The sequence below is a fragment of the Patiria miniata genome, unplaced genomic scaffold, assembly GCF_015706575.1.
Source record: "Patiria miniata isolate m_02_andy unplaced genomic scaffold, ASM1570657v1 HiC_scaffold_20, whole genome shotgun sequence".
NCBI classification, from domain to species: domain Eukaryota; kingdom Metazoa; phylum Echinodermata; class Asteroidea; order Valvatida; family Asterinidae; genus Patiria; species Patiria miniata.
The window spans coordinates 25,667,513-25,686,215 of NW_024037059.1; the positions used below are offsets into that span (position 1 = coordinate 25,667,513).

General features: G+C 39.5%; 1 protein-coding gene across 3 annotated transcripts in view; it reads right to left on the minus strand.

Annotated features, from left to right (window-relative positions):
* The window catches only part of LOC119728647, a 34,951-nt gene extending 16,505 nt beyond the window's left edge, over positions 1-18,446 (minus strand). For all 3 annotated transcript variants that reach the window (XM_038200958.1, XM_038200957.1, XM_038200956.1), the window contains exons 1-16: positions 18,211-18,446; positions 11,982-12,092; positions 10,578-10,799; positions 7,900-8,031; positions 5,980-6,090; positions 5,287-5,508; positions 4,858-4,989; positions 4,433-4,543; positions 3,741-3,962; positions 3,312-3,443; positions 2,886-2,996; positions 2,193-2,414; positions 1,764-1,895; positions 1,339-1,449; positions 646-867; positions 217-348 (exon numbers count right to left, since the gene is read on the minus strand). In XM_038200958.1, the coding sequence (XP_038056886.1) occupies positions 217-348; positions 646-867; positions 1,339-1,449; positions 1,764-1,895; positions 2,193-2,414; positions 2,886-2,996; positions 3,312-3,443; positions 3,741-3,962; positions 4,433-4,543; positions 4,858-4,989; positions 5,287-5,508; positions 5,980-6,090; positions 7,900-8,031; positions 10,578-10,799; positions 11,982-12,092; positions 18,211-18,301 (2,416 nt within the window). In that variant the 5' untranslated portion in view covers positions 18,302-18,446. The remainder of the gene's footprint in view (positions 1-216; positions 349-645; positions 868-1,338; positions 1,450-1,763; positions 1,896-2,192; positions 2,415-2,885; positions 2,997-3,311; positions 3,444-3,740; positions 3,963-4,432; positions 4,544-4,857; positions 4,990-5,286; positions 5,509-5,979; positions 6,091-7,899; positions 8,032-10,577; positions 10,800-11,981; positions 12,093-18,210) is intronic.
* Positions 18,447-18,703: the final 257 nt, after the last annotated feature.

The window sequence follows — 18,703 nt, forward strand, 5'->3', positions numbered from 1 at the left end:
ACAATAGCAAGTCAGCAGGAAAGATACAAATTCACGATCATGAAGGTAGAAGACATAAAAGCTTCGATATATCCCACACTAGGAGCCTGAAAATCCAAAGGTACACGGATGGCACTTTCACGCACCAATTTCAACTTCACTTTTTCACATTCGGCTTTGGGGAACGCACGAATCCGAGCCTTTTGCATGTGAATAACTCAATTATGATTTCATTACCTTCATCGGCACAGGTAGATCCTTTCCATCCAAACGCACAAGTACAGTTGTACATTCCACGACCAGCATCCATACACATACCTCCATTTGAACATGGTACGAGTGGACAATTACCAGTGCAAGCACATGGATCTAAAAATGCATTAAAATCAACTCTATTTACTTCACATAAACATCAATAATAAACACCATTGATGTATCATTTTGCTTGTTCTCGATTCTATTTGCAGTCTCCGTATAGACGATCAATAATATTCTCTGTATATGCCATTATGTTTCCCAATGTTCACAAATGCCTTGGCTTAAAAACCCTTGAAAAGATCAGCATTAGACAAGTCCATTTCATTTGGTAGTCTCGTGATGTTTGATGTTCTGGCACACAATAAGAGCTGTTTTGACATTACGGGGACTAGGGGCTTCTAACTGTACCTTCATCATCAATGATGCAGATTTCTGTATCAGCACCAACTTGTCCATCGCTTGGATCTGGATTCATCAAAGACAAGGTGAAACAATGCGTGTCCTGCGCGCTGTCATCATCAATTATTGTGACCGTGAATACTGTGATATTTGTATCTGTGAAGTTTAGAGTGGCAGTCTGAGATGAATAATCCATTCCTGCAACAGCAGTCCCATCGGAGGTAACAACGTCTGTGGGGGAAAAATAGCATATTGATAATGATGAAATGTTCAGGTAATTAAATCTTTTATTTAAACTAGTGTAGGCGTATACTACTTTGCCTACAAGGTTGGGGCCACAAATTGACTCAATCATTAGTGAAAACAAGACAAGGCAAGCCTATAAAACTTGCCCAGAATGATCACACCAATTGAGTCCATGGGGTTAATATAGTCATCTGAGTCGAATTTTGGGGCTCAGGTGAGACTTAAGCAAATTTAATTCATAAGTGACAATAAGTGAGTGAGTCGATGAAGTACCAAAGAAAAATATAGACCATATTACCTGTGACGTCATACCATAGAGCTGAGGTCCTACCGATGGTCATACCAATGGGCCTTCGGCAGGCAACCCAAACATTTAAGCATCTTTGCAGGTTATTTTGTAACAAATACAAACATACAGTTTCAATGACATTTGATCTTACTAATTAGGTATCATACCAACAAGAGTACTTTCCAAAGCCGAAGCTCCAGTACGTATAATGGTGATATCAATAGGGCCATCTCCTTCATTTGTAGAGTAGGATGCCTGCTCAAAATTGTATACCGTGGCTGAAAAACATACCCAAACAGAAAAAGGTACTGCTAGTATTCAACAAGAAACCACGAAATTGTGATATCGAAGGTAACAATACAAACGCAATTAGAAAACAATAGCAAGTCAGCAGGAAAGATACAAATTCACGATCATGAAGGTAGAAGGCATAAAAGCTTCGATATATCCCACACTAGGAGCCTGAAAATCCAAAGGTACACGGATGGCACTTTCACGCACCAATTTCAACTTCACTTTTTCACATTCGGCTTTGGGGAACGCACGAATCCGAGCCTTTTGCATGGGAATCACTCAATTATGATTTCATTACCTTCATCGGCACAGGTAGATCCTTTCCATCCAAACGCACAAGTACAGTTGTACATTCCACGACCAGCATCCATACACATACCTCCATTTGAACATGGTACGAGTGGACAATTACCAGTGCAAGCACATGGATCTAAAAATGCATTAAAATCAACTCTATTTACTTCACATAAACATCAATAATAAACACCATTGATGTATCATTTTGCTTGTTCTCGATTCTATTTGCAGTCTCCGTATAGACGATCAATAATATTCTCTGTATATGCCATTATGTTTCCCAATGTTCACAAATGCCTTGGCTTAAAAACCCTTGAAAAGATCAGCATTAGACAAGTCCATTTCATTTGGTAGTCTCGTGATGTTTGATGTTCTGGCACACAATAAGAGCTGTTTTGACATTACGGGGACTAGGGGCTTCTAACTGTACCTTCATCATCAATGATGCAGATTTCTGTATCAGCACCAACTTGTCCATCGCTTGGATCTGGATTCATCAAAGACAAGGTGAAACAATGCGTGTCCTGCGCGCTGTCATCATCAATTATTGTGACCGTGAATACTGTGATATTTGTATCTGTGAAGTTTAGAGTGGCAGTCTGAGATGAATAATCCATTCCTGCAACAGCAGTCCCATCGGAGGTAACAACGTCTGTGGGGGAAAAATAGCATATTGATAATGATGAAATGTTCAGGTAATTAAATCTTTTATTTAAACTAGTGTAGGCGTATACTACTTTGCCTACAAGGTTGGGGCCACAAATTGACTCAATCATTAGTGAAAACAAGACAAGGCAAGCCTATAAAACTTGCCCAGAATGATCACACCAATTGAGTCCATGGGGTTAATATAGTCATCTGAGTCGAATTTTGGGGCTCAGGTGAGACTTAAGCAAATTTAATTCATAAGTGACAATAAGTGAGTGAGTCGATGAAGTACCAAAGAAAAATATAGACCATATTACCTGTGACGTCATACCATAGAGCTGAGGTCCTACCGATGGTCATACCAATGGGCCTTCGGCAGGCAACCCAAACATTTAAGCATCTTTGCAGGTTATTTTGTAACAAATACAAACATACAGTTTCAATGACATTTGATCTTACTAATTAGGTATCATACCAACAAGAGTACTTTCCAAAGCCGAAGCTCCAGTACGTATAATGGTGATATCAATAGGGCCATCTCCTTCATTTGTAGAGTAGGATGCCTGCTCAAAATTGTATACCGTGGCTGAAAAACATACCCAAACAGAAAAAGGTACTGCTAGTATTCAACAAGAAACCACGAAATTGTGATATCGAAGGTAACAATACAAACGCAATTAGAAAACAATAGCAAGTCAGCAGGAAAGATACAAATTCACGATCATGAAGGTAGAAGGCATAAAAGCTTCGATATATCCCACACTAGGAGCCTGAAAATCCAAAGGTACACGGGATGGCACTTTCACGCACCAATTTCAACTTCACTTTTTCACATTCGGCTTTGGGGAACGCACGAATCCGAGCCTTTTGCATGGGAATCACTCAATTATGATTTCATTACCTTCATCGGCACAGGTAGATCCTTTCCATCCAAACGCACAAGTACAGTTGTACATTCCACGACCAGCATCCATACACATACCTCCATTTGAACATGGTACGAGTGGACAATTACCAGTGCAAGCACATGGATCTAAAAATGCATTAAAATCAACTCTATTTACTTCACATAAACATCAATAATAAACACCATTGATGTATCATTTTGCTTGTTCTCGATTCTATTTGCAGTCTCCGTATAGACGATCAATAATATTCTCTGTATATGCCATTATGTTTCCCAATGTTCACAAATGCCTTGGCTTAAAAACCCTTGAAAAGATCAGCATTAGACAAGTCCATTTCATTTGGTAGTCTCGTGATGTTTGATGTTCTGGCACACAATAAGAGCTGTTTTGACATTACGGGGACTAGGGGCTTCTAACTGTACCTTCATCATCAATGATGCAGATTTCTGTATCAGCACCAACTTGTCCATCGCTTGGATCTGGATTCATCAAAGACAAGGTGAAACAATGCGTGTCCTGCGCGCTGTCATCATCAATTATTGTGACCGTGAATACTGTGATATTTGTATCTGTGAAGTTTAGAGTGGCAGTCTGAGATGAATAATCCATTCCTGCAACAGCAGTCCCATCGGAGGTAACAACGTCTGTGGGGGAAAAATAGCATATTGATAATGATGAAATGTTCAGGTAATTAAATCTTTTATTTAAACTAGTGTAGGCGTATACTACTTTGCCAACAAGGTTGGGGCCACAAATTGACTCAATCATTAATGAAAACAAGACAAGGCAAGCCTATAAAACTTGCCCAGAATGATCACACCAATTGAGTCCATGGGGTTAATATAGTCATCTGAGTCGAATTTTGGGGCTCAGGTGAGACTTAAGCAAATTTAAATCATAAGTGACAATAAGTGAGTGAGTCGATGAAGTACCAAAGAAAAATATAGACCATATTACCTGTGACGTCATACCATAGAGCTGAGGTCCTACCGATGGTCATACCAATGGGCCTTCGGCAGGCAACCCAAACATTTAAGCACTTTGCAGGTTATTTTGTAACAAATACAAACATACAGTTTCAATGACATTTGATCTTACTAATTAGGTATCATACCAACAAGAGTACTTTCCAAAGCCGAAGCTCCAGTGCGTATAATGGTGATATCAATAGGGCCATCTCCTTCATTTGTAGAGTAGGATGCCTGCTCAAAATTGTATACCGTGGCTGAAAAACATACCCAAACAAAAAAAGGTACTGCTAGTATTCAACAAGAAACCACGAAATTGTGATATCGAAGGTAACAATACAAACGCAATTAGAAAACAATAGCAAGTCAGCAGGAAAGATACAAATTCACGATCATGAAGGTAGAAGACATAAAAGCTTCGATATATCCCACACTAGGAGCCTGGAAATCCAAAGGTACACGGATGGCACTTTCACGCACCAATTTCAACTTCACTTTTTCACATTCGGCTTTGGGGAACGCACGAATCCGAGCCTTTTGCATGTGAATAACTCAATTATGATTTCATTACCTTCATCGGCACAGGTAGATCCTTTCCATCCAAACGCACAAGTACAGTTGTACATTCCACGACCAGCATCCATACACATACCTCCATTTGAACATGGTACGAGTGGACAATTACCAGTGCAAGCACATGGATCTAAAAATGCATTAAAATCAACTCTATTTACTTCACATAAACATCAATAATAAACACCATTGATGTATCATTTTGCTTGTTCTCGATTCTATTTGCAGTCTCCGTATAGACGATCAATAATATTCTCTGTATATGCCATTATGTTTCCCAATGTTCACAAATGCCTTGGCTTAAAAACCCTTGAAAAGATCAGCATTAGACAAGTCCATTTCATTTGGTAGTCTCGTGATGTTTGATGTTCTGGCACACAATAAGAGCTGTTTTGACATTACGGGGACTAGGGGCTTCTAACTGTACCTTCATCATCAATGATGCAGATTTCTGTATCAGCACCAACTTGTCCATCGCTTGGATCTGGATTCATCAAAGACAAGGTGAAACAATGCGTGTCCTGCGCGCTGTCATCATCAATTATTGTGACCGTGAATACTGTGATATTTGTATCTGTGAAGTTTAGAGTGGCAGTCTGAGATGAATAATCCATTCCTGCAACAGCAGTCCCATCGGAGGTAACAACGTCTGTGGGGGAAAAATAGCATATTGATAATGATGAAATGTTCAGGTAATTAAATCTTTTATTTAAACTAGTGTAGGCGTATACTACTTTGCCTACAAGGTTGGGGCCACAAATTGACTCAATCATTAGTGAAAACAAGACAAGGCAAGCTTATAAAACTTGCCCAGAATGATCACACCAATTGAGTCCATGGGGTTAATATAGTCATCTGAGTCGAATTTTGGGGCTCAGGTGAGACTTAAGCAAATTTAATTCATAAGTGACAATAAGTGAGTGAGTCGATGAAGTACCAAAGAAAAATATAGACCATATTACCTGTGACGTCATACCATAGAGCTGAGGTCCTACCGATGGTCATACCAATGGGCCTTCGGCAGGCAACCCAAACATTTAAGCATCTTTGCAGGTTATTTTGTAACAAATACAAACATACAGTTTCAATGACATTTGATCTTACTAATTAGGTATCATACCAACAAGAGTACTTTCCAAAGCCGAAGCTCCAGTGCGTATAATGGTGATATCGATAGGGCCATCTCCTTCATTTGTAGAGTAGGATGCCTGCTCAAAATTGTAAGTTGCGGCTGAAAAATACCCAAACAACAAACAACGAAATCGTTATATCAAAGGTAACAATGCAAAAACATTGATGAATAATAACAAATATTAGTCTATTTTAAGAAGCATGGTTTTCATGTATTCGAATCATCCCCCCAAAAAACACCTTTCTGCTTTCAAAATGTTTGTTTTTAAGGAAAAAAAAGATATTTCTTATTGGTACGACACCTCGTAGTGAATAATCGGTCCATGATTACTTATGGGACGATTAGTTTACAGAACTTTTTTCTAAAAGCAAAATACAACGCTAGAAAGTTCATGAGGAGTAAACAGTGGAGTTTGTTGAAACGCACAGACAGTACACAATAACAATAAAACAAAATCACGAAAAGGTTATAAAAGGACGTAACGCTGCACAACTTGTACAATGGCAAGTAAAAAAAGCATGTTTTTTAGGATTAAATGTACAGTCGTTTTCCTAGTTCCGGATTTTTCCTAGTTCCGAATCGCTTCAAATAAAACTCTACCTCTTTTAGATTAGACTAAGTGCATTTTGAAAAGGAAAATGTAAGCTTCATGATACAGAAAGATCTTTTCGATAAAATCTTTAGAAGATGAATTTTGGCTAGATTTCCGACTCGCACTTTGACATGTTTGGACGTTTGCAGAAAAACGCAGGAGCTGCGAATCGACGATACATTTTTCTCCTCGGTACATCACTCGTACCGTGTGATTTCAAACATTTTGTTCATACACTATAGTCGTATAAACTCTTCCATCCAATGTTTGTTGAATCCAAATAAGTTGTAGAGTCTCTAATTTTTAAAAATTCGCCAACGATTGACCGTATGTTTTTGCCTAGTTCCGGATCGCACGTGCACTTACGACCCAACTACACGCGCGTTAATCGATTTTATGTGAAGTTTTTGGTCCGTGTTTGAGTTCGTTGTGCTGTAGACAAAATTTTCAAAATCATTTAAGTTTTTCTCTTTTTAAAATTTGCTAGAATTCTCTTGAATGAACTATTTTTGGTCAATTAAATAATACTTTATCAGAAATGTGCTTGATTTGTTTTTTTTTCTGGCTGAAAAAAAAATGATTTTCTCCCTTTTTTTTTTTTTTTTAGCGCGAAGCAGTGTTTGATCGATTCAGATCTGATTGACCCGATCCGGAACTAGGAAAAAAGGCAAAAAAGGGATACTTTTGACGTGGTAAAGTCGAATTAAAAGGAGCTTAAATTTGGAAAATTACTGTGTAGTATGTCCATCACTCAAGGTAAATTTTTTAGCCAATGTCACTTGAATTCCTGGAGTAGTTGAGCCGAAAGCAGCCTGAATGATGTTTGCTATCCGGAACAAGGAAAACGTCTGTACTGTAATAAACGTTGTTCAATTCAACAAGAAACATCAGACGACAAAAACCATGTTTAGTTTAGTTCATGTTTAGTCCTGGATTAACTGCTTCACAAATGTCGAATTACTAAACGATAATTCCGTTCTTTGCATGGCAGACTGGTTCCTGCCTCTATCAGAATTGGTCAGTTAGGGGACCGATAACCGGTCTACTTTCAGGGCACGAAAAGCAATTTAAGATAATGAAGCTTTTTGCAGAAGGCTGCAGAAGCCTTGACAGAAAAAATTGTTGAAGAACACGTAGATTGCTGATTTTATATCCAAACTTGTTTACTGGTCAGAAATTTTGAAATGCTCCATTCTTTATAATGAGAAAAATGCTTTGATAACCCGAACGACCGTTCCGTTCACTGTAACACGTTCACATGCACATACAACTATATGCTATTCACATTAAACCTCAAGGTTTAGAATTTGGCTTACCTTCCTCGTCACAGGTGGCGCCTTTCCACCCCGAAGGGCAAGTACAGTTATTCATTCCATGACCAGCATCCATACATGTACCCCCATTTGAACATGGCACGGCCGGGCAGCCATCAGGACACGTACAAGGATCTTTGAAATGGTGCATGATAAGAAGTAAATGGATGGGAAATTTCAGATATATGAAAACAGTGTCATAATTTAGGGCACATGATGTGGGCACGTAGGAGTGGAGGGGCAGGGCATAGGCCCCTCTGCGTCTCCGTGTCCTCCCTCTGTGCGCACCTCCTCCTTCCCAACTCGGCATTTGGAGATGGAAAATGAAGAGCTTTTTTTATTGTCTTCGTCTTCAGCCGAAAATAAAGAGTTAATTCCCAAGCTCCGCTAGTACCCCTGGTTATTAATTTGGATCCTTATGTAGTGACGTTACTTTGATTATCCAATAACTACATACAGGGTGATTAAAAAACGGAACCCAAACCTCAAAATATATATTTCAGATTTAAAAGAATATGTAGCACAACAATGATAATGACTGGAAAGCCAATTTTAGAAACTACTTTTGGATGAAAAAAATTATTACAGTTGCTCAATCCGTACAAAGTATATCACCATTTAAACACAATGACCCTAAAACCTCTTTCTTCCAAAAGTGCGATTTCAAGAATCGTCGTCACAATTGCATTCAAACATCACCAGCGATAGAACCTCAGTTTAAACGTTACAAATATATATTCACAACAAAGTCCTTTTGAAGACCCGTCTTTTGAAAAAAAAAAAGGGTTTCATAAATCATATTGTTTGCCTAAGAAGAGTTGTTAATAATTTTGTACTACACTTGTTGACTTTTGTTGAAACAAGTATTCTGTGTCAAAATTCTTTGCCATTCCAAACAGTCAGAATACACAATGAATTGCTTTTTTTCGTTGGACAAAACAGGTTTTAGGGTCATTGCGTTTAAATGGTGATATTGTTTGAACGGATGGAGTAATTTCAGTAGTTTTTCATCTTAAAAAAAAAGGTTCTGAAATCGGCTTTCCAGTCGTTATTATTGTTGGTGCCACATGTTTTTTGTTTTAAATATGAAATATATTTTTGGGTTCCGTTTTTTTTACTCACCCTGTATTTCATAAAAGCAATCTGGTGAGCGATTCGATAAAAAACAAGCTGTTGACGAATTAACATCATTCACAAAACAGCATTCCAGATTCATCACGTGTTATTTACTGGCAGGATTTCACCGACCATTTTGAGAAAATATTAATCACCAGTCTCTTGAGAATCTCAAGAAACAAAATAACACAAAGTCATGTATGTCGTAATTTCGCATATTTCTCTCTGAAATGAAATGACATGATTGTTTGGCACAGTGGGTTGATGGTTGAATGAGGTGCTGCACAAGCCATTATCGACCACTACAATTTGTTACTACATAACTGCCATAACTGACAATTATTCAAGTTCACGTGGTAGCTTTTGATTATTTCAACAAACCCAATCACTGAAAGATATCTCCAATGAAGATATCACTAAACATTCTCACAATTTCAAGCCTCTGGGTGATTATTTCAAGTTATCTCGAAAAGGATTTCACGATATCTCGAAAAGCATTTCAAGATATCTTCAAATGTTTTCAAGATATTTCCAAATATTTTCAAGACATATCGAAATCCATTTCAAGATATTTGGAAATCCATTTCAAGATATGTAGAAATCAGTTCAAGATATCTCGAAATGCATTTCAAGATATCTCGAAGTCCATTTCAAGATATCTCGAAATGCGTTTCAACATATCTCGAAATCCATTTCAAAGTATCTCAAAATCCATTGATATGAATAAAAGTTACTAATGCGCTCCATGGTATTCGTGTGAAACTGAGATCATCTTTGTTTTGAAAAGTGCAGCCTTTAAAATATACAATAAAAAGCTAAGACAGGCCAATCTTGGAGGGCTTTCAAACCATGTCTTCGTCTTCGACCGGAACTTCATCTCTGGCACCAGGAATCGTTTTAGACGCCATTATCGTCCAAATCCAAGGGATATACACTATACTTGGCTTGACTTCCCTGAATTGTGTCAATCTCTTAAAAAACTATTGTTATACCTCTGTCTTGAAAACTGCATTTTCACTGGCCAAGAACGATCACGTGTTAAGTTTATAACAAGTCATAGCACACTCCCTTGGGATATCACGCACGTGATACATGCAGTATACGTACTGTGTGAAACGCATGTATCGTTGGTACCCACGCTATTTTCACCATGTTTTCACATATGAGTGGGAGCGGCGAACTAGCAGACGATCAGCTGTTTCGAGCACTCGACATGCCATGGATATGCCGATCGATTGTCATGACTATTGTGTTTACTGCTGTTTGTTTTCGTGATTTTACATCAAAATCCAAAGAATCCAAGACAAAGGTATAGGCCTAACAAAACAATTGTTGACTGCTGCGATGTGGGATATGATGTTTTGAACACCCTCGGGGCGCATAGCACCCTCGGGTGCTATGCACCACTCGGGTCGGGTGTTCAAAACGTCATATCCCACATCACAACAGTCAACAATTGTTAAATATTCTTCAAATTTCTTGAAACAGAAACCACAGATGAAGTTCAGGACCACAAAAAAAAAACCTTCCACATGTAGGCCTACGAGTTAGATTTGCAATCTCACCCTCATTATCGACGATGCAAATTTCAGTTGCTGACCCAAGAGTGCCAGTGGGATCGGGATTTGACAGTGTCAGTGTGAAACACTCGGTGTCCTCTGCGGCACCATCGTCAATGATTGTCACGGTAACACTAACTTGGTTCCTCGTCAGCTGGAATTCTAACGTTTCCATCACCACAAGATAATCTGCACCGGCTGTCGCCGTTCCATCGGAGCTGGCAACAGCTGTCATCAAAATGAAAGCAAAATTGTACACGATAAAAGCAGCCAGTTAGATTATAGAAAACAGTCGAGCTTGCAGACCTACAATCCTGGCCAAATCTCGCTGGGCCCCCAACCCTCCGGCCCCGTTCGATGTTGTCTTTCATTGCGCGGTGTGTGCTCCATCAGCTGGAGAGAACAACATTGACAGGGGGAGCGGGGGAGTAGGTCGCCGTGGCAGGCTCAGGAAGTGTCCCAGGCTTGTAGCTGACTACAGTTACGATCAGCTAAACTAGGTGCAAGTTTAACTGTTTTTCAGTAAGATGTGTTTTCAAAGTCTAGGGAAGCATTTCATTCGTTTACAGTATAGGCCCTTTACATACATTTCTGAGAAAATGCCTTTCCGTTGTCCAGTAGCCATATCCCAACGCGCTGGTAGACGTACATGAGTTCAAGTCGATAGTTTCGGTTTTTGATCGTTTGGATAAAGCGGCCGCTGTCATAATTATGAAAGTCCGACTCCTATGAAAATCGGACTCATTTTCCCTATTATTGGTTAATCCCTCACACCTGGCAAGTCACTCTCCCATATACCTATAAATAGGCTATTATCATACTTTCGCATGTTCAATGCCACCAATGAGTCCATATTTGACGGAGTCGGATTTTCACGCCACACCGGCATTGATTCTTATAGCCGACTTTAACGTACACTCTAGGCGTGGACTGAAATATTAAATGGCAAACATTTGTAGTTTTAGAAAGTTTCGAATTTGATGCAAACGAAGCAAGTCGATGGCGTGCAGAGTTAAGTTAACATTTTTCGTTCGACTCAATGAGTCAAATTTTGACACTGGATTTTACCACCCCTACCAGGCGGGATTCGAACCCGGGTCACACAGCGGTGGAAGGCGAGGAAAGTACTGCTACGCCACCGTGACTCCCCATATCGAAAGTACTACCGATTTATTATCAAACAGCTTACTTAGATTAAAGATTGTACTGGTACTAAACACCCGGTGAAATTATGTACACGTTTTTCCATTGTTTTCTCGGGAAAAAAAGTGTTCACGGAGCTGCATCCTCAACAGGTTTTGTTTTGAACGTTCTTCTATGGATTTTGAGTGGTGTTTTTATTCGAAACGAACAAAATACACGAAAAGAAAGTAAGCGTACAATGCCTTGAACTGAGCATATGCTACTTACCCACTGTAGAATTGGCATCAACGTGCATTCCAGTCCTCGTCACAACGATTTCAATAGGTCCACCATCTTCAGTACCACTACGGGGTCCCATTTGAAAACTATACATATCACCTGTAAACAAGATTGTATTAAGACTTGTTAAATAATTTTTGAATTATTTTGCATAATTTTTTAAACTTCTTTTGATGAAATAACTTTAAAAATCCTCTACGTCAGACGTACATTGTTACCATTTCTGTTGTAGGAACACGGCCCTATTAGCACACCGAATTAATTGCTGTATTCATCAGAAGTCTGCATTTATTTGTGACACCCGTCTGCAATGCTGGATGTAGGCCCTACTACGGTTTTTCTTGCCGCACCATTTAGGACCAAATAATTTTAACTCCAGAGGAACTTCAATCCTTAGTGGACAAAGTGTACAAATCCAGCAGCGACTATGGCCTCAAGATAAACATCAGCAAAACAGAAGTTCAAGTCATAAGCAACAGAAAGTGCAACATCAAAATCAACAACAACAAACTAGAGCAGGTGGACAATTGTGTCTAGGAGCACAATAGCAAACAACGGAACACGCGCAAAGGACATTAAAACAGCGTGGCCACTCCTTGGGATTTCTTCCAAGTTCTTGGGATTTTTGGTTGTAAAAATATCATAATTCTATATGATTTTAGGCTACCGCGTGCTCTGTTAAATTCATATTGTACACTGTTCTCCATTGCCTTTGGAATTCTTGGGAATTTTACTGGATGAATCTTGGGAGTTTCAATTTTGATGAGTGGCCACGCTGCATCAAAACAAGAATCAGGAAAGCGGGGGCAGTCTTTCAAAAGCTGTATAACATTTGGACATCCAAAGTCATCAGCAACCACACCAAGATGCAGCTGTACCAAACTCTGATTCTGTCAATACTCCTGTATGGTGCCGAGTCATGGACAGTTAAGAAAGAAGATGAAAACAGGCTCCATGTTTTTTAGATGTTTTTGATGAGCCTTCGTCGTATAATGGGAGTGAGCCGTCTAGACAAGATCCGCAACACACACATCAAAGAACCTCTCAACTTGGACCTAGACCATCAGAAAGATTATAACAATAAAAAGACTGAAGTACTTTGGCCACGTTAAAAGAATGCAACCCATCACAAGATACCCCTAAATGGCATAGAAGGCAATGTCAAAGGAGACAGACCAAGAGGCCGCTCACAAAAACAATGGCTTTAAGACTGCATCTCACAGGACAGCAAATCAAGATCAAATCAAGAATAACTGATGCAGCAAGGTTGGCTATGGACAGGAAAGTTTGGCACAACACCACCATGCAAGAGCCATCACCAGGTCTGCTACCTGTGTGGACGGTATCAGTCAAGTAAGCCAAGTATTTTTGGAACGTATCATTGGGTAGTCCCATTGTCCATAGAAACTGCCTGAAAGTGTATAAAGATTACCTTCAATTCATATTGATTTCTGTAAGCAGGAGTTTAGACACAGAAAAACATATTATGCGTCGAATGTTTTATTTATGGCGGAATAGTATTGTTGCGAACCCAGACTCCTTGATTATGGAAATATAATGCCCTCTTGTTTGTTTTACCCATGTGTTGTAAATTGCTAGCTTGCACATTTATACACACAAGTCTTAAACAGAGTGTTTAATACCGACCAAGCACATATTTATTCCCATTCATAAATACCTTTTCGGTCAAAACCAAATCGTTTCGGTCCAAAAATCAAAACAAGCCAAAAACTGGACGTTGCCAACTATTTTGTTCACCAAGTTTACATAGTAATAATAATAATATCGGAGTCTTATATAGCGCACCAACAATTAGGTACTCAATGCGCTGGAAATTATGTCTATTATTAAAGAAAGGTAAATAAAGTTTATGATAAATATGAGACCCATTATGTAATACCATATAATGGTTTACAAGATGCTGCGGCGCATATTGCTGCCACTGCCAGAAACACCGGGGCAAACCCCTTCTCTTAGCGTTACTGGGTTCTTTTACGTGCATTACACAACACACGGGACCTACGGCTTTACGTCCCATCCGAAGGACGAAGTAATAATGGTAAAGTGCCTTGATCAAGAGTACAAGCACCATGTTCCCACGGTCAGGATTCGAACCCATGTACCACTGTAACCATTGGGCCACAGCACCCCACAGCACCCCTACATCATGTTTTATTCATAAATACTTTATGTTATAAGGTTTACCAATTCCTTTTGGCGCCCCAACACGTGGCCGGTTTTAAACGGATGATAAAGACATGCATGGCTGGCTGGTCTGAAACACTTTTCGAGTGTCACATGAAATTTGGACTCCCATGAAAACCGGTGCCTTTCAACGTTTCATTGGTTGAACGTTCACATTCCTCACGTAGGCATGTGCAAAACTACCATGAATCTGTATTTCATAATCCGAAATTTCCACTACACCAGCCCAGCTGCGTTTTGCGCAACATCGCGCATTACGCGCGACGCGCACGTCGATCTCCTTATAAGGTAAGGAGTTCTAGAGGGACATCCAGTATTATAGTAAGAGGGGTGTTTCATTAAAGATGAAGTAAAATTGTTGAACAAAATGTTTGGCAACGTCTAGTTTTTGACTTTTTTTTATTTTTTGACCGAAAAGATTTGGTTTTTGACTGAAAAGGTATTTACGAATTGGGAATAAATATGTGCTTGGTCGGTATTAAACACTCTTTAGACCGGTTGGAGTTTGGAATGCTTCGCCTGGGGTTATTATCCAGACTCCAACAGGTCCTAAACAGAGTTTTTAATACCTCCCAAACACACATTTATTCCCTTATTTGCAGTCATCTTTTTTCTGAGAATCAAGGAAACCAAGATCTGACAATTGTTTTCCTTCTTACATATTTCTTATTTCAATTACCGACAACTACCGTACTGCGTACTGTTTCCACAGTTTACAAGTACTGCCCCATAAACATTTATCCATTCACACAATTCCGACAGTGCATATTTAACAATGGTTGTGGAATAACGTCGCGGTCAACACATTTCTCAACTTAAGAAGTGTGTATTGACTATACCTATTTTCCCATTTTGCCTACGGCATCTAAAAAAGGATATTGTCAATGGCGGCAAACGTTTGTTAATAGAGTACATTTCAAATTATTGAGGCACGATCGACAACGTCCATTCAGAGATTTTGGTCAAAGGGGAAATAAAAGTTGGTTTCTCATACCATTCCATTAGGCCAAAAAAAAAGTCTCCGGTTTCTGGTATAGAGCTTGCCCAAAAAGTGGTGCGGCGACGCGGCTTTTTTTTTTTTTACCTGTCTTTTTTGCTTCAAAATTAATGTCGGCTGATGACAGCAAATGGTGCCCGACTAAACTAAGTGCAAATATATGGGAGTCCGGAGAGGCCACATAAAGCTTATTCTAGATCATAACTCCATCTAAAAACACGTTAAAATTGTGCAGCAGCAGGATTCCAGTCAAACCAGTGAGTTTGGCGGTGTTGAGACATCATCTTTTATTGAACATTTTTTTTTTCATTTTGCCGACGCGCATGGCTACGGCGACGCGCGCGCATACCAGAAACCGGAGACTTTTTTTTTGGCCTTAGTAAACATTACGACCATTTATTCATAAGATGGAATTCAGTTTGCGTCGGGGTGATGAAAATTAATGTCGGATTTTGCCCTTCACCGACGTATAAACACTGTATACTCAGTGTGTTACCTCCCGAGTAAAAGTTGGAAAAAAATCACTCGGCTTGGAATCGAACCCACGACCTCCTGCTTTCTAGTGCAGAGGTCTTACCACTCGACCACCGAACTTACGGGAACGGTTGGCTGGTTCGAATCTGATGAACCAATGTACGTAGGTACATCAGAAACAGTAGTTGACGTACAAACACTTTACACTCAGTGTGTTACCCCCGAGTGAAAGTTGGAAAAAAATCACTCGGGTGGGACTCGAACCCACGACCTCCTGCTTTCTAGTGCAGAGGTCTTACCACTCGACCACCGAGCTTACGGATCAGTTGGCTAGTTTGAATCTGATGTACCTATGTACGGGATCGGTTGGCTGGTTCGAAGCTGATGTACCTATGTACATCAGATTCGAACCAGCTAACCGATCCCGCTAGCTCGGTGGTCGAGTGGTAAGACGTCTGCACTAGAGAGCAGGAGGCCGTGGGTTCGAGTCCCACCCGAGTGATTGTTTTCCAACTTTCACTCGGGGGTAACACACTGAGTATAAAGTGTTTATACGTCGGTGAAGGGCAAAAACCTAAATTGATTTACAACGACCATGGTTGGCATAGACCTTGGCGTTCTGGGGGTGAGTTTCAGCCGCTGTCTATAATGTTGTGATATACTGGAGGTTTTCCCTTCCAATTTCGCAACTTGTCTTTCAATCAAACGAATGTTCATTAAAACGTGCAAGCGTTTCATCACACTGATTCCATTTTGCGAAAGTCGAGATATTCCAGGGTAGGCCTACTATAATATTCACTTGTGAAAAGAAGCCAGCTAGTTACTTTAATTGCTTTTGCATTGAATTTCGTGAGCTTTCGGAAGTCCTATTCGGGAATTCAATTTCATTCATATTTTAAGGAACACATGCTCAGCAAAAACGGGCAGTTTCATCGGCAATGAATTGTGTTATAGTTTTGAAACGGACAGTAAAATAACATGAATTTTGAGAAAGATTTTTATAAGAATGTACAGCTATTCCAAAAAAATGTAAGTGCCCGCATGGAATGAAATATGAAAAATGCACAACACAAAAGTGTCAAAGTGATAGAAGAAAATGAATGTTGCATAATTGCAACAAATCTTCCTTTGCGCTCTACAGTGACCGATTAGTCAATTTGTGTGATCACTTTTCGGTTTGGCGAAATGGAAACACCAAATTAAGTCGTCTGCTCATTTGAATGCAATTTTGTTATAAACGAACATTTAATTTTAATCAAGTTGGCCTACTCTGTGTGAAACTGAAAACAAACAAACGAGTTGGAATATGCTCACACGAAAACGTTACAACTAATTTGATACATTTCAAGCAAAACCAAATGCAACTCCGAAATAGAAACTGACATTCGTACAGACTCCCTAAAACTTAATGAAAAGGAATGCCTATTTTGTCCGACTGAATGAACAAGTTGCGAAAATGGCCAAGCAAGCCTACACTAAAATGGGGCCAACTATAATAAAAAGAATGCTTTGTATTCTCGAGTTGCTGCCTATATTAAATGGGGTCAAATATAATAAATGGAATGCTGAAGTTTCTAAAGTTATCCTCGAGTTGCCTTAGAGCGCGTCACGCACGTTGTGACTGAACTACAGTCGTCTGGCTGTGTTGAGTGTTTGACCGGTTCAATGCAAACGGTATCTATAGTACACTAGTATTTGTACAAAGTTGGGTAAACACTATTTGGCAATATTACGTGCTCAACATGAACTTGAAGTTACCTCATTGTTGGTCAAATAGGGTAAAAACAAAACTGACCAACCATTGCGGAGAATTTGCACAAGAGCTTCTGCAGTTGGTTTGTTGCCCATATTTTAGTTTACCGTTTAAAATCATTTCTCAATGCATGTTGTCAGTACATTTGAGGTGAAATAATCATTATCATTGACTCTATAAACGGGAATATTCATTTGCAAGTTTGCATAACAGTCATTGGACAGCTGGCAAGCGCATATATAGCTGGTGTTTCTCATAGTGAATTGTGGGGTGCTGTGGTCCAATCGTGTGCCATGGTACTTGGGTTCGAATCCTGGTGCTTGTGCTCTTGAGCAAGGCACTTTACCACAATTGCTTTGTCCTTCGGATGGAACGTAAAGCCGTAGGTCCCATGTCTTGTGTTATGCACGTTAAAGAACCCAGTAACACTTATCGCTAAGAGAAGGGGTTTGCCCCGGTGTTTCTGGGAGTGGCTGCAATATGCGCCGCAGCACCCTTATAAGGTGCTACATAATGGGTCTCATATTTTCTCATAAACTTCATTTACCTGTCTTGAATAAGAGACATAATTGCCAGCACCTTGAGTAATTGTTATCATTATTAAAGAAGCGGTGCAATACAGAATCTTTTGCATTTCCTTGCTGATTAATACAGTGGTGCTCTCATAGATTATTTTACAGGGAGTTAAATCTCATTAAATTTCCACGATTTGTGTTCAAAATCTGACAGTAAATCCATGCAAGTTTTACTGTTGGGGAGTTTGTTAAGAAATGATGCAATATACTCACTTGCCGGCACAATCCCTCGGCCTCTCTGTATCAATCCAAGAAATGTCATCATGAGTAGGAGCATCTTCGCTGCTCTTGTCGGTGGACCCATGTCTCCCTCAGGCCGAAGTGTTTGTCGTGGAAGTCAATCGAACTGTTCTTGTAAAGATACCATTACCAATTTGTCTCGTAGAAAATCTCGCCCACTTCAGTGTCTTTAGTGGAAGCTCAAGAATTCAGGAACCAGGTTCACCAGTCAACCTGTAAGTTGTTTTTGGTATAATTAATATGATTTACTTATAATAAGCCAATTGATTGATTGGAAATGCAAAGGGAATATACAACGTTTTGCTTTTGTTGTTATACTTTCCTGAAAGTGATGGATTGGGGGGGGGTAGTATTTTATAACAAATATTGTTATACTACTTGTTTGAAGTTTTGGGTTCGTAGATGATGGTAAAACAAAGAAAAAAACTATCATGTTTCTTAAGTGTGGTTCCCTTACCCTACTTAA